The 14,095-nt window shown below is 35.8% G+C and overlaps 2 protein-coding genes across 3 annotated transcripts; one reads left to right on the top strand and one right to left on the bottom strand.

Annotated features, from left to right (window-relative positions):
* The first annotated feature begins 834 nt into the window (after positions 1-834).
* SelT (selenoprotein T) lies at positions 835-2,993 on the top strand. The gene is made up of 3 exons (XM_076136148.1): positions 835-1,213; positions 1,302-1,431; positions 2,222-2,993. The coding sequence occupies exons 1-3, from the start codon at positions 1,047-1,049 to the stop codon at positions 2,540-2,542; spliced, it is 618 nt and encodes a 205-aa protein (XP_075992263.1). The 5' UTR covers positions 835-1,046; the 3' UTR covers positions 2,543-2,993.
* Positions 2,974-14,068, bottom strand: Oseg4 (intraflagellar transport protein Oseg4). 2 transcript variants are annotated; one of them, XM_076136144.1, is made up of 21 exons: positions 13,761-14,068; positions 13,559-13,670; positions 12,661-12,800; positions 12,482-12,584; positions 11,944-12,104; positions 11,701-11,848; positions 11,451-11,581; positions 10,520-10,723; positions 9,907-10,021; positions 9,642-9,755; positions 9,310-9,532; positions 8,827-9,222; positions 8,439-8,654; positions 8,209-8,352; positions 7,841-7,964; positions 7,576-7,707; positions 7,320-7,413; positions 6,399-6,580; positions 6,045-6,131; positions 5,762-5,871; positions 2,974-3,975 (listed from the first exon to the last, which is right to left on the bottom strand). In XM_076136144.1, exons 1-21 carry the CDS (start codon positions 13,782-13,784, stop codon positions 3,804-3,806), a joined length of 3,132 nt encoding a protein of 1,043 aa, XP_075992259.1. In that variant the 5' UTR covers positions 13,785-14,068; the 3' UTR covers positions 2,974-3,803. The 2 variants fall into 2 exon arrangements, with proteins under 2 accessions (XP_075992259.1, XP_075992260.1); XM_076136145.1 differs by lacking the exons at positions 2,974-3,975; positions 5,762-5,871; positions 6,045-6,131 and having other exon boundaries at positions 6,570-6,619.
* Positions 14,069-14,095: the final 27 nt, after the last annotated feature.

Genomic DNA, 14,095 nt, shown 5'->3' with positions numbered 1-14,095 from the left:
AGACAATAGACTTCAATAGAAATAAAAGAAAATATCATCTAAAATAGGGTAGGTACATACACAGGGCACATGGATAGTGTTATGATCGTCGCTAAATCGCGTTACTGTTAAATTTGATTTAAAAACGATTTTAAGCTATAGTATTATTTAATCAACGATTTAATCAGTTAAATACAACTTCGGTACAGTTCTAATCTCATCCTTCTACACATTCGTCCAACAGTCAAAGTATTCGTCCAACCTTCTCCAGGTGTGGAGAATACGGCTTCCAATTCCGATATACCGAGATTTCAGTAGGTACCTATAATTAAAATATTTTCAATCCCACATGTTAGATTACAGGTGCGCGATCCACGGAATTGGCAAGATTAGAAAAAATCTTACGCACATCATATTGGGGGCACTATTACTGTTTTTAATTAATAGTCGATAATAGGATTGTAAAAAATAATGATATGTCGTTAGTCTGCTGTTGACTTGAGATTGATGTCCAGTAAGTGAGTATTGGATCATTAATGGATCATATCAAACTACCTATTTAGAGCCTTTTTTTTTCTTTTTTAATATAGGTATTTATGTAGCTACCTAGTAGCTGAGTGGTTTTAGTTGGCACCTCCCACGCAAGTTATCGCAGGTTCTTTTCGAAGTTATGTATGTATTAGAAATAATTATCCCTTGCTCTAAGGATGAAAGAAAACATCATGAGGAAACCTTGCATGCCTAATGCTGGTGTGGTTTTAAAGGCCACAAGGCGACGATGTCTTCATAGACTATAGAGGCTTATTTATTTCAACTCTACTTTTATACCAGAGACTACTAGTTTTACTGTTTCTAACTTTTTTCGACATCGTCATTCGTATGTCATATTGTCATCCGGATTTTTCCTCGTATATTTATCCTGTTGATAATCTAAGAACTTAGTTTTAAATGCGTGCATTTCAATTATCTCCTACGTACTGAGATATTGTTATTATATTTTGTTATACGTGTATAGGTACAAATTGATAGCCGGGATATTTAACATACATTTGTTTTAAGAGTTTAAAATGATGTCTTTGTCTACTAATATCTGTATTTCTTTAAGTTTGCTTTCTTTGTTATTCATGTGTGTTGTGATATCGCACGATAATTATGCACAGGCCAGCGAAAATGATGCAGAAAGTATCACTAAAATTGGACAGGGAGTGGGCCATATTATGAACATTTATTATTGGTAAGGTTATTTTATACAAATTTATCACTTTACATTTGAGATTAGCATGGGGATGCTATAATACTGACTTTAAAAAATCTTGTTGCAGTTATTCATGTGGATATAGAAAAGTATTTGAAGATTATGCTGGAATAATACAACAGAAATATCCTGAAATCTCTGTGATCGGAGCTAATTATGACCCACCGGGCCTTAATATGTATCTATCTAGACTTATTGTAAGTATAAAGCCATTTAAAATGTAAACAGTTAGCCTAATTGATTATAGCAAAGTTTACAGTCTATGCGCATTAGCATGTCAAAAGTATGAGATCATAAACAGAAAATCCTGGCCAGTATTATGATACAGTATTATCAGTTATAAATTAAGTTCCAACATTTATGGTAGTTTGTTAGTGATAGCAACTATAGTCATTATTGCTATTGTGAGTGAGTATGGTAATAGACTGTGAATGCTTTCTACTACCATACTAATGCATCCAAACTGAAGGACTGAATGCATAAGTACTTAAACTTGGAGAAATAGATTACATTAGACATTAGTATTATATGAGCATTGCAAGTAGTAGACATTAGTGATTATAATGTCTACTTATGATGCCCTCTAAGCAAGCTATTGTCAATCAAGACATCCTACAGTATATTATCATGATTCATGACTAAGTGTATATTAGTGTATGTGAAAAGCATAGTTATGATCACTTTCCTTTTAATTTTGAGAAAAAATTGTAAAGAAATTTAGCAACATAAAGAAATACAAATCTGCACTAGTATGATGTGTTATTTTGATCAAGCATAATAACATGATCAAGTACCTTCATTTATTTAAATCTTGTTTTCTATTCAATGTACTAAATACTTATTTTATGCCTAAGCTTAGTTATAAAGGTTCTTAACCCTAATTTGTATGTAAAAACTAGCCTAATACCAAATTTTAAATTCAGAGTTACTTTTCATTAATTATTCTTCCCCAGAATTTCTAGTTTATGTAATGTTTCCTTTTTTCAGGGATTTGGCAAAATGATCCTCATTATGTGTATATTGAGTGGAGTAAATATATTTGCTTGGCTAAACAAGCCGCAACCAGCCTGGTGGAGCTGGTGCCTTGAAAACAAACTGTATGCATGCATGATGATGTTCTTCCTTGCCAACATGATTGAAGGCCAATTGGTGTCATCAGGTGCATTTGAAATATCTCTCAACAATATTCCATTGTGGTCTAAATTGGAAACAGGGAGAATTCCACAACCACCAGAACTATTCCAAATTATTGACAACACTTTGCAGTTCTCGAAAATGGATTTACCGAATAATAACTTTGCTCAATAATGTGTTGCATTTTGCAAACTGTATATAAAGTGACTGCAGTTTTTTTTAGATAAATAGGATGAATTATAGGGATATACTAAATTAACATGCAGTAAAGAAATAAAACTATTGAGATCATTACAAACAATGCAGCCTAGTGTGGATTTTGTTTATTGGATTGTCATTATAATTTTGAAATGAAATAAAATTTCCTAGATGTAACATTTTAAGTTTTGAGCATTATACCTACCTAATATTATGTGCATTTAATCAGTTTTACTTCACAGTGTTATATTTCAAACAGTACAAATTATAATTAATTAGATTCAAATAGTATAATGATATTCTATTATTCACCAAATGAATGTAATGTTTATTTATCTAGTCAGGTTAATGTTTTCAGTAATGATCAATAAAACACATACATATTCGTTCTTTGTGAAACCCTATTTAATTAAAGTTTTAGATTTAATGGACTTTTTATTTCCCAGTATTAAAACATATTAGGTATTAACATTTGTCAAATATGTTGTTGCTTCAACTTACTTTAGGTATGGAATGTAGTAAAACAATATATTTAACTGCCTCTGTGTCCTGTCTTGTAATATTTGCGATTGCTGATAACGTGGTCTCGGGAGTCTAACATGTCTCGGGTTCGATTTCCCATTGCACCACATATTTTTTAAGTACTCTCAAATACCACTTGCCAAATGTGGATAAAATTAAAATGGACTCCATTTTCATAGTATGTGGGAAGCACCAGCTTCCAAATAAAAAAAACAATCAGAAGCATCAAATTTAGTCCGAAGAAATAAAGGAAAAAATACAGTTGGTGTCGGAACGGACGGACGGACGGTTGTTGCCCTTGAGGTTTACCCCCACTTGCATATTACAAACACTTCTCCACTACGTGTTTTTTTATGTTTATCTTTCCTCGCAGCGGTTTGCGGTTATATTCATAAATCCCAGTTATTCGACACACAAGTCGCGGAAATCATATTTTCTAAATTATATCTCAGACAGACGAGCGAGCTCCTCCTCCGACTCCTTAACATAAGGATATAAATAATCAATCGGTTACCCCAGTGAAAATCTTTCTACTTAGGAACTCAGTTAAGAAAGTTAATGTTCGAAAGGTTTAAATTATTATTAAACCTTGAATAAAACCTACCTAGTATAAGCTAGTCTGCAATAAAACAAAAAGATTTCACAAGTACAACCTCTTAGGTTAGTGTTATTTTATTTATGCATTCTATTCCTCAATTCCTTTGTGTTTGGTATCTTACGACAGTTGTGCATGACACATTGGGCAGGAGTGTCGCAATACAAGCTCATGTTGTTGCGCGCGCGCACCACACGTATTGCAAGTCCAAACCGTATGCGGCGCCACAAGCGCTCTACCGGATACAACGCACACAGGAAATTCGTTCCCGCAACCTGGACAAGTGGACATCCTGAAAACATCATAAGTATAATCGTAAGAGTAGAAAAATGTGCCAACCAACGTGTGACATGTGAATGTGCGAGAGACTAGCGAAATTACATTAAAATGATATGATGTCTTGTTTCGTTCGTCGCAAGATTTCAAAATAATTCGTATTATGTACCTATGTACTTTGTGTTTATTCAAAACACATATTGCACTCATAACAACTAACCCTATAACAACTTTTTCCTAAGAATCATTTATTGTTTTACTAATAGTAAAGTTTCTGTTCTGGTATAGCCTACCAAACGTACTACCGCATTTTCACCTTTGCCTGTAATAGGCTTACGAGTATGACATGGAGGCTATTAAATATAATACACCTGTTACAGCCCGACTAGTGGGTAGGTCAGGGAAGCCATATACTTACCTATTCCTTATTACTTTTATTTTCTAATATGTACTTAGGTAGTGTTCGTAGAGTTAACCGTTTCCGTGCGGATGATGCCGCACAGGCACCATGTAAATCTATTGCGTATGGCGTATGGTGCCCGAGAGGATACAAAACTAAAATATAAAAAACTCGGCTAAAACGACATTTGTCAAAAGAGTCCCGTAAATAAAAGTGTCTTTATTTGTCACCAATATCATGCCTACAGTGTTCGTTTCAAGTAATTTCGTAAATTAGCAAACTTCAGAGGTTGTAAACCAAGTTGTCGAGACACATTTTATTATTGATTATAATAATTATATTTCACTATCCTCATTCACTTCTGGTTTCCAATCGTCATAAGTTTGTGAATTCTCATAAAACACATCGTCATCGTCGCATTGAGTTTCGACTTCTGACTGAGGAATATATTTCACTTTTTTTCTGGCTAACTCTACTATAAAATAAAAAGATTGTCAATTAAATGCCTAACAAAAATCCACATTTTTAAAGAGGTAGACATAGATATTTTATCAATAAAAATACACTTTGGTACATTCTTATCCAAATAAAACACTTTAAGTAAGTGTTTGTAGGTAAGTACCATGTACGGTTACGAGTAGAATATTTTTGTTTTATTAGAATCAGACTTCCCATTCGGTTATGTGATTTGCAAAACACTGGAATATAGAAAATATAACTATAAACGAGTTACACCACGCTGCAAACTCAAATGGTACGTGAACAAATTCTTTATAATAATTTTGAATAAATATATCCATAAAATAATGCCCGAAGGTTTACAACAGCTGATAAAAACTAGTTAGTCACCTTCCATTTCCATAAAAACACACAGATTGTCACTTTAAAACGCACTGAACGAATTTACTGACCGCTTACATCCAATACACAATGGCAAATGATTCTTTAACAAGTGGAAACACGAGAAAAAGCTAAAAATTACAACTCATGGCGGATGATTCCTCAGGGGCATCATCAAAGTCTCTGGCGCTTGGTGCCCCAGAGGCATCATGGAATTTTTGTTTGACGCCAGGCACTAAAGATTGCTAAAAAGACCTCCGCACGGAATCGGTTAAGCAATTCTGTAACTCGTGATTAACAATCATAGTTTGGCTTAACAACTGATAACATTTTGAAGGTATTGTTGTTCGTCTGCATTTTTTCCTATAAAGGTTTTATTTAATTGCCTTAAAGAGTAAGTACCTATCAACTTAAATGTGTAAAATAAACAAACCAAAACAGTGATGGTTCAAATACACCTAAGACGAAACGCTTCATAAAAAGATATCTGTTTTCTTGGCGATATCTACAATCGTGTAATCTACAAAAAGATATGTAGCACACCTACCTACAAGGTACTTACCATTCAGGCATGCTGGCTTCACAACTAGGGCACTCAATCTTGTTCCCTTTCGCGTCTTTTGGTTTAAATCTAGTAAATATCTCAATAGCCAAATTTTCAAATGTATCCGGCTGTAATAAATAGTAAGTAGGTACATTAAATGACTTTATCAGCTTTCCTTTCTGTACCTAGGTACTTAGGTTTTAGATGATATGATAACGCATCAGTTATTGAAGTTTAAGTGGAATAATTATTATTAGAAAAGCAATATAACCGTGTAATAGTAAAATAACTAGGTACTTACATCGAGCGCTTCTAATTTAATCAAAGCCTTCGAACATAATTCAAACGCTCGCGCTTGGATCGCTATAGATGCTACCGTGCACCAAACCTAGAACATAAAAAATAAGGCACACAAAATTATTCATTAACGTCTCATAGTCGAACAAAGGTTTCCCTGAACCATGAAGGGTTATAGGGTTTGTCGTCTTAAAGATATAGGTCCGGTTCGGAATCGCAGATACATTCGTTGTCACCGAACGGATTATTCGATTACTATTAAAGAAGTTTTTCGACTGGTTTTGTGGCATAGGTAGTGTATAGAACAGGCGGTGGCGCGGGGAGTGTCGCGTTGTAATTCTGATTGACGAATAGGTACCTGTATTTGTTGCGCGTGGTGCAGCAGGCGTGTGCCGGCGGCGTGCGCCAGGCGCGCGGCGGCGCGCAGCGCGGCGTCGGGTCGTGGCGGTCGGGCGTGTGCCCGCGCCGCCGCCGCAGCCGCCCAGTGCGCCGCGCCCGCGCTCCGCCAGCAGCGCGCCGCTCCGCGCCCCCGCCCTCCTTCTGTGAACCGACTCTCGGCGTCAAATTAACGCTTAGAGCCTGTCCAGATGAAGCGTTTTACGCGCGAGTCCACTCGCGCGTAGACACTCGCGCGTTCTTGAGGTACTAGAGCTACATATATCCCGTCCAGAAGACTTTGCGCGTGTCATCACTCGCGCGTAAAACGCGTGCAATAACCGCGACTCTCGACTCGCGCGTACGACGCGCGAGTCGAGATACTCGGGCGCCATTGCTGCGTGCAGTATTACGCGCGAGTGCGTGGCGTATGGACGTATTTAATTGCGATGATGGAGCGTGACAACTTCAATACCGAACTGTTTATTGATGAAATTGAAAAAAGAGTAGCCTTATGGGATATAGAATCAACAGAATATTGCAATAGAACAACAAAACGTAAGTCCCTCCCAGAGTAGAACGCGCGTAAAACGCGGTATCTGGACGCAGTGTAAAATTGATACGCGCGAGTCCACTCGCGCGTAAAACGCTTCATCTGGACAGGCTCTTAGTGTTCGTCGACGGCCAACTACATTTGGCATTGCTGCGTAAGTATACTGATTTGGTATACTTAGGTACTGGTATTACTAATTTGAAATAAATCGCAGTCGGTTGAGAATTTTAATGTATTTATCATAAGGCTTAGGACCTAAGCGATAGAGTAGCTACGATCGTCAATGTCGCACTTTGCTTAATTTATTTTAAGCGTGGAACACAGGGAATAATAAGTATTAATAATACACACCGACACCGCCTTGACTATAAAGATGACCGGCCAAGATGTACAGCTTCTTGATCCTGAGAGGCGATGCTTTCTTCGACGCTTCTAAGTTAGCTAACTGAAATAAAAAACGGTAAAATACTAAGATCAGCTGGGAAACCAGAAAGTACCTACATACTTACATGCGATTATTGCCTATATTATAAGCAATAGCAACCAATTTTGGGGGCAGGCTTGAATCACTTAGGGCCGAAATGGTAATGTTCAATGATCTACTTACTTGGAACGCCATTTCCGCAGCTTGAATAATTCGGCCATTTTCCTTCAATTGCATAATAGCTTGTATAGACGGCAACTGGCCAATGTTGTCATTGATATCATCTAAAACATTTTGTTTTGATGCGCCAACAACCTGGCACCAGAAATATAATAATTAAGTCTTATTTGCCATTATTTCTATAATATTTACTCACTGTATCAACGTCGCTTTTTTTCTATAATACCTACTATAAGGTAGGTAAATTTATTTTTTCTCTGCAAATTACCTTGGATATTTTTGGGGATCCTGAAAGCAATTTCGATAAGGACTCGTTATCTTCGAGTGCCATGTGGCACTTCTTTAGGCCTTCAGTATTATTTGACATTGTGTAATATTCGAGCGCGCTTGTCCTGTGAATCAGAGCACCAACTTGTAGATAAGTTTTAAAACTGGTGAAAAGCTTTTACGAGTGGCTGAACGTACACCTCACCAAAACTACTTAAACGAAATATTTTCAAGGTTTTAATGCAGAGAGAAAAAAAATAAAAAACTGCAAAGAATAAGTATAAGTAGTAAAAATTAAAACCAACTTTAAGGCGAGAACGGCGAGTGTCAGCTATATTAAAATTAAATTAAATTTAAATACTTTTTTACCAATTCTGTCTATCAATATAATAGTCTCCAATATTGCTATACGCCTGCTTGACTTGCGCTTCTGTCGTATTCGCTGACATTTTCAGTAGTTCTACAACGCGAAACCAATGTCCTAAGCGCTTCCGGAGAGCTATGGCCAAGTCACTGAAAATACACAACACAATATGTGTCGGTCATTACTATCAGTAACATCAATCAACAAGACTAATTAACGAAAATAACTCTCATACCGACGGTCTTCGTTGTGATATATCTTTTCCGCTGCGTCAAAGTCTTTGAAGTAGGCAAGTATCTCCGCTTTCTTCAAAGCATTTGAATGTAACGCATTTAAACGGGATACAAACTTTATGCCTGCATAGTCATTCCGCCGCACAAAGGCAGCTTCTGCTGTTTCCAATGCTGATTCTGATTCAAAGTTTTTTAAAGCAGCCTCTGCTAGTAATAACCTAAAATCATAAAGATATCTTTCAGACCTTTAAATATCATAAATCTTTCCCCAGAATATATAAATAATTGCCAGAAATTTTAAACTTTTACTCTCAATAATTCGCCTTAATAGGTATATGAATTCTGCACGACAAAGACAGCATAACATTTAAATCATCTTAAAAAACGTACCATAGCTGAGGATGGGGGTTATCTTTTATGAAATTTTCTGCTTCTTTTAGTCCGACTTTCTCAATGAGCTGTCGCGTGTCTCTCAGTGATTTGACTTCCACTCTTACAATGTGTTGAGGCGTACATTTGTCATCGACGTTATCCAAGAGCGCAGAAGTTATTTCTAGTTCTTTAAACTTACAAAGATAGCCTTGCATAGTCAAAGGTTCTTCAGGTTCAGTATCTCTCATGACATAGAGTCTTGCTTTTTCCGCCACAGCCAACATTTGCGGGTTATCAGATGCCCAGAGTGCACTCCATACATCCTTTCTTAAAGCTTGCCCTATACTTATGTTATTTGCCATGTCAGTGTCTAATAAATAAAGAGATCCTGGTTGGTCTATAACGAAGAACTTACTGGAAAAATAATATTGTGTTAATAGGATGTATAATAAGTATCAAAACTAATTTACTATTTGATAAAATATTTAAAAATGTACCCACCTTGAATTTGAATTAAGGCCTAATTTGTAAGGTCTTGAGTTCATATTTATGGAAGTGATTTTCTTGAAATTTACCAACGAGAAGAGTAGTATTGAACCTGAATCTCTCCCGACTAACAAGTGGCTATCTGAACACGCGATGCAACAAATAGTATCGTCGTGAAAGCCTCCATCGTTAGCGGTGACTGGTGATCCGTCCGCGTGGTACAGCTGGTCAGTAGCACCTAGAAGTCATATTTATTAAAAAAAAAAGGAAAAAATCATGTAATGACCCTTTAATGTGGGAAAATTATGTGAGTAGTCTTGTAGGTATATTAACATTGATCAACTTACGCGGTCGAGAAGGCGTAGAGAACTTCCATATCATGAAGGATTCCTTGGACGCAGCTACTACGATCGCTTTGCTGTTAATGGTGACATAAACCACCAGTATATTCACTGACTTTGCTGAAAATAAAAACGACAAAATGAGTTTAAATATTAAAACACATGCAAGTACTCGTTAAATTAAGCACATAATTTAAATAGACTGGGATGACTATAAAAAATTATCATTTGATAGAAAAAATCAAGATACTTAAGTTAGACTTTTACATACCATCACATTGAATGCCCTGTTGATTGGAAACAATAATAGTTCCCAGAGTGGCAATCACGCAGTACTCGTCGATACCACACATATCAATGACGTCTGGAATATGGTTTATCCAGGACTAAAATAAGTAAAACAATTATTTCAGTCCTATAGAACATAACAAGAGATGGTAAATACTGAGTTTTGACTACTGTATGGGCTGTAGTGTTTACGACTACTGATCACCAGGTCACGGGTTCGAGGCCCGGGTTGGGCAGAGTGCTATAGTATTTTCTAATTCGAATCAGGTTATTCTCAAATGTAGCCGGGAGTTTGGTAACATAAATGGGATATAGCTATAGGCTCAATCACCTCTATTACATGGGAATAACATTATAAGTGGCGAAACATGAGTGTATTTCATACATCTCTGCTCACACCTTCGGGTTCGAGTTTCTTCGGGTTCCACCTCGGCCAGGCGAGGTGTTATAAAGTAAGAAAAAATGTAGTGTACGTAAGAAAAATAAAAAAAATGGCTTAGGTTTATAACAGGTGGTTAAGTAAATTAGACCGATTAGTGGACTGCGATAGGCTGATTGATTGAAGTAAATTAGAGATGATTAACAATGGTTCTTACCTGATGAGTGACGGTGTCCCAAAATGTTACAGTTTCCGTTCCGGAGACGTACGCCAATGTGTTACCATAAAATGCGTATTTGTGATCCATTTTAACGTTCGCGAAGTAGATGAAAGAGTCAATAGCGATAGCGAGACGCAGTGACTTCTTCTCCCAAGACAAAGCCCTCATTGAACCACCGGGCACGCGCAACGTTCGGATGTGCTACAATATATAATAACATAAGCGACGTCAATCATAATATTATGTACACAGTAAGATAAATGCAAAAATCTATCTGCATATGTCTGTTCCCCTTACGGACCTAAACCACTAAACCAATAAGATGACATTTTACATGAGGATAGTAGAAGATCTGGGATCTATAATTATGTTAATAGTAAATAAATTAGTACCTAGGTATTTTATTTAAAGTTAAATCCTTTAGGGGCATTTCATGAGAGTAGGGTTGCCATCTCTAAAATTTGGAAAACCGGACAAGACGAGTGAAAACACCGGATTTTAGAGTCCGAAAGCCGGACATGTCAACAAGAAGAGCAACCGCGACGGGAGGAATGGGGGAACGGTGAATATACTTGGTCCGTCGGTTGATCGAGGTGTGCGAGCATAGTGCGTGTCTCGCGGGCGGCCCAATTTTTTTTTATTTATCAATTTTTAAAACCCGGTCTACAATGAAACCTCCCCTGGACGCTCCCCGGATGCGCTCTAAACTAGGACAAATCCGGCGAAACCCGGACAGATGGCAACCCTACATGAGAGTAACACCCCCTTTCTTCACGATAGGTAACTTTATACGCAAGTGGAGCTGTGAATTGAGTAAGGGTATGAACTGAAGATTTTTTTTAGTGCAGCCAGTGCACATGCTTTAATATCCGTTATCATTCCGAACAACATTTTGAACTGCCTTAAAATCAACGATCAATCAAGTTACCTCTCCGTATGCTCCGAAGAATTGAACAACATTCGTTTTGTCCGCCGTGCACCCGGCGGCAGCCAGAATGCTTCCGTTATGATTCCAGTGGCAATCGATGATGGACATATTAGTCTCTACTACTACACTATCTATAAATTATATAAATAATAAAAGGATAATATAACGTGTGGTTTTACTTTAGGTTCCATAAAATCAGAATTATGTAGAAATAAAAAAAATACAATTATAATTAGGTAGGAGTACTAACCTTCTTCATTGCAATTCTTCAATAATAAAATAACACCACTTCGGTAACATATCGCCAGTACGGGCCTATTGCTTGGCGCACTGCCCGAGTACCAATCCATTGAAACAACATCCATGGATCCTGCCACACTCTGGATGGCAACTGGCATCTGAAACGAAATTCACGACCAGCAATGTTACTCAATATTTACTTCATTGAAGTTCTCTGCATTTGAAACTGTGAAACTGAATGTTTTAAACCTACCATAAAGTTTCCTTGATCATCATACAAGTGCAGCTCGCCATTAGACAGAGCAAAAAGTAGTTGCGAATTATCTGGGGACCATTGTACAGCAGAAAGCCCCGGTCCTTTTATGTCTTTTCCCCATACGCGTGAACCATCCACTGATCCGACAATAACGGCGCCTAAAATATACAGTTCATATCAATATGTCTGAATAAGTAACTTAAATCTTGAATTATTTGGTCATTTCTTTCCAAGTATATCATTAACAGTATTTCATTCAGTGCTGTAAGGCAAATAAAATCTGTCAGATGTGTTACATAAATTAGAATAATGGCATCGGTGTAGTCTATTATAATAGGTGATAGAACCCGATATCTGAAGAAGAAATAACATTGAGTGATGCCCCTGACACAAATTTTAATATTCCTGAACAAATTGGATCAAACCACAAGCAGCTAATTTCTAGTTTTGACGTAATACAGCGCTTTTAGCCACCAGTAAAAGACAATGATTAAACATAGGTGTATTAAATTAATAATGAATAATAATAATTTACCGTCCTCATAAGCAATGCATATTTTTTGACCATCAGATCCCCATGCCATGCTTTTTACAGTTGATTTATTTCTGTTATTTATCATTTCTTCATACCATGATCCCTATAAACATAAAAATAGACATGATCTTACTGTACTGTAATATAAAAAAAATATTTGAATTTATTTATATGCATACCTTATAAAGCATCCAAACAATTATAACTCCATGTTCATCACTGGTTGTCAGCTTTTGAAATACTTCATTCCATATAGCAACACACAATTGCCCTGTGTGACCCTCCAGACTAAGATTCATTGACAAATTCCCACCACCTCCTGAAAATTATATCACTTTATGTAGAAATCAATATAAACGATTAATTAAATTTGTTTAGTCAATCATATCATTGCAGAAAGAAAATTGCTGCATTATTTATTATTACAAAAGTATTCCATACTATTATTTACCACCTAAACAATTCACACATTGAATATTATGTACATACCTCTATACCTATTCAATATAAAATAAATGCAAGTTGTTTTCATAATAAAAAAAAGTATAGTCCATCCCGTTAGACAGACATGCTAAGACACCATTTTATTTTATCTCATGTTATGAATATTAAATAATTTATAACAAATTATACAAACATCAGATTGGGATAAGAAACTGCCCAGCACGTTTTGCACAGTGGTTAACATGATCACCTAACTGCAATATGTGCAGTGGTGTATGTGGTGGGTTTGAATCTCAACCACATAAAATATTTGTGTGATAAACAAGAATCTGTTCTGACCCTTGTTTTAAATCTATTAATATAAGTATATATTTTATTAACTTTCGACACATTTCACACTATCATTGTATAAATGTAATAATTGTATTTCAATTTAGAATTAAATTTAGGAATTACATATGAAAATGTTTCATGTTCAAAGTGGTAACTAAATTTTGAATTATATACTTAACTCTGTAATATTTATTGAATGGCTGGTATTAAAGTACGATTTTTAATAAACAGTTCTTGCATAGCAATTTAAAACCAATTAAATAAACAATATAGAGTGGTATAGTAAAACTAAATAAATACCCGATTCTAATTTCAGAACTTTCAACATTCCATCCTCTCCACCCACTGCAATATATCCTGATGAATGGTTCCATGAAATACAGGATACGTTTGATTGTTTTGGTATCGCAATCTAAAAATAATACATTATTAATTATTTAAATATAAAACTAAAATTATTAAACCGATAGACAATAAGTAATTACAATATTATTAAAGCTACCTTTTTACTCATATAAATAAACATTTTAAATTATAGTAACTGGACTCGGAGACAAGTATATTCAGTTTAATATACAATTTTAATAGTTATAAACGATATTTATGGAACTAATAAGACTGTAGCTGTATTCTGAAGAAAACTGTGTTTGTAATGGTTTGCACATATAGTTCTTGAATATTATACAAATTCTTGAAGATATAAGAATGAATAACATTAATATGTTAATAGCAATTGATATATTAATAAATGAAACTAATTTTAAAACTTTGAAAAAGTTTGTAATTTTACGCATCCACCTTTGTTTACAATATTTGTATCTATGGTAACCGGTACAA

This window comes from Anticarsia gemmatalis, chromosome 3 (genome assembly GCF_050436995.1).
Source record: "Anticarsia gemmatalis isolate Benzon Research Colony breed Stoneville strain chromosome 3, ilAntGemm2 primary, whole genome shotgun sequence".
In the NCBI taxonomy this organism is placed as follows: domain Eukaryota; kingdom Metazoa; phylum Arthropoda; class Insecta; order Lepidoptera; family Erebidae; genus Anticarsia; species Anticarsia gemmatalis.
Note: the sequence above shows the minus strand (reverse complement) of the source record. Positions and strands in the feature narration are given on the sequence as shown.

Bases quoted from the DNA above. Each gene is read 5' to 3' on its own strand.
- SelT (XM_076136148.1), top strand. From the start codon at position 1,047: ATGATGTCTTTGTCTACTAATATCTGTATTTCTTTAAGTTTGCTTTCT. The intron at 1,214-1,301 runs GTAAGGTTATTT...ATCTTGTTGCAG, and splicing joins ATTATGAACATTTATTATTG to TTATTCATGTGGATATAGAA. The intron at 1,432-2,221 runs GTAAGTATAAAG...TCCTTTTTTCAG, and splicing joins TGTATCTATCTAGACTTATT to GGATTTGGCAAAATGATCCT.
- Oseg4 (XM_076136144.1), bottom strand. From the start codon at position 13,784: ATGTTTATTTATATGAGTAAAAAG. The intron at 12,801-13,558 runs GTATTTATTTAG...TATAATTTTCAG, and splicing joins AGTTCTGAAATTAGAATCGG to GAGGTGGTGGGAATTTGTCA. The intron at 8,655-8,826 runs GTACGTTTTTTA...TTATGATTTTAG, and splicing joins AACCCCCATCCTCAGCTATG to GTTATTACTAGCAGAGGCTG.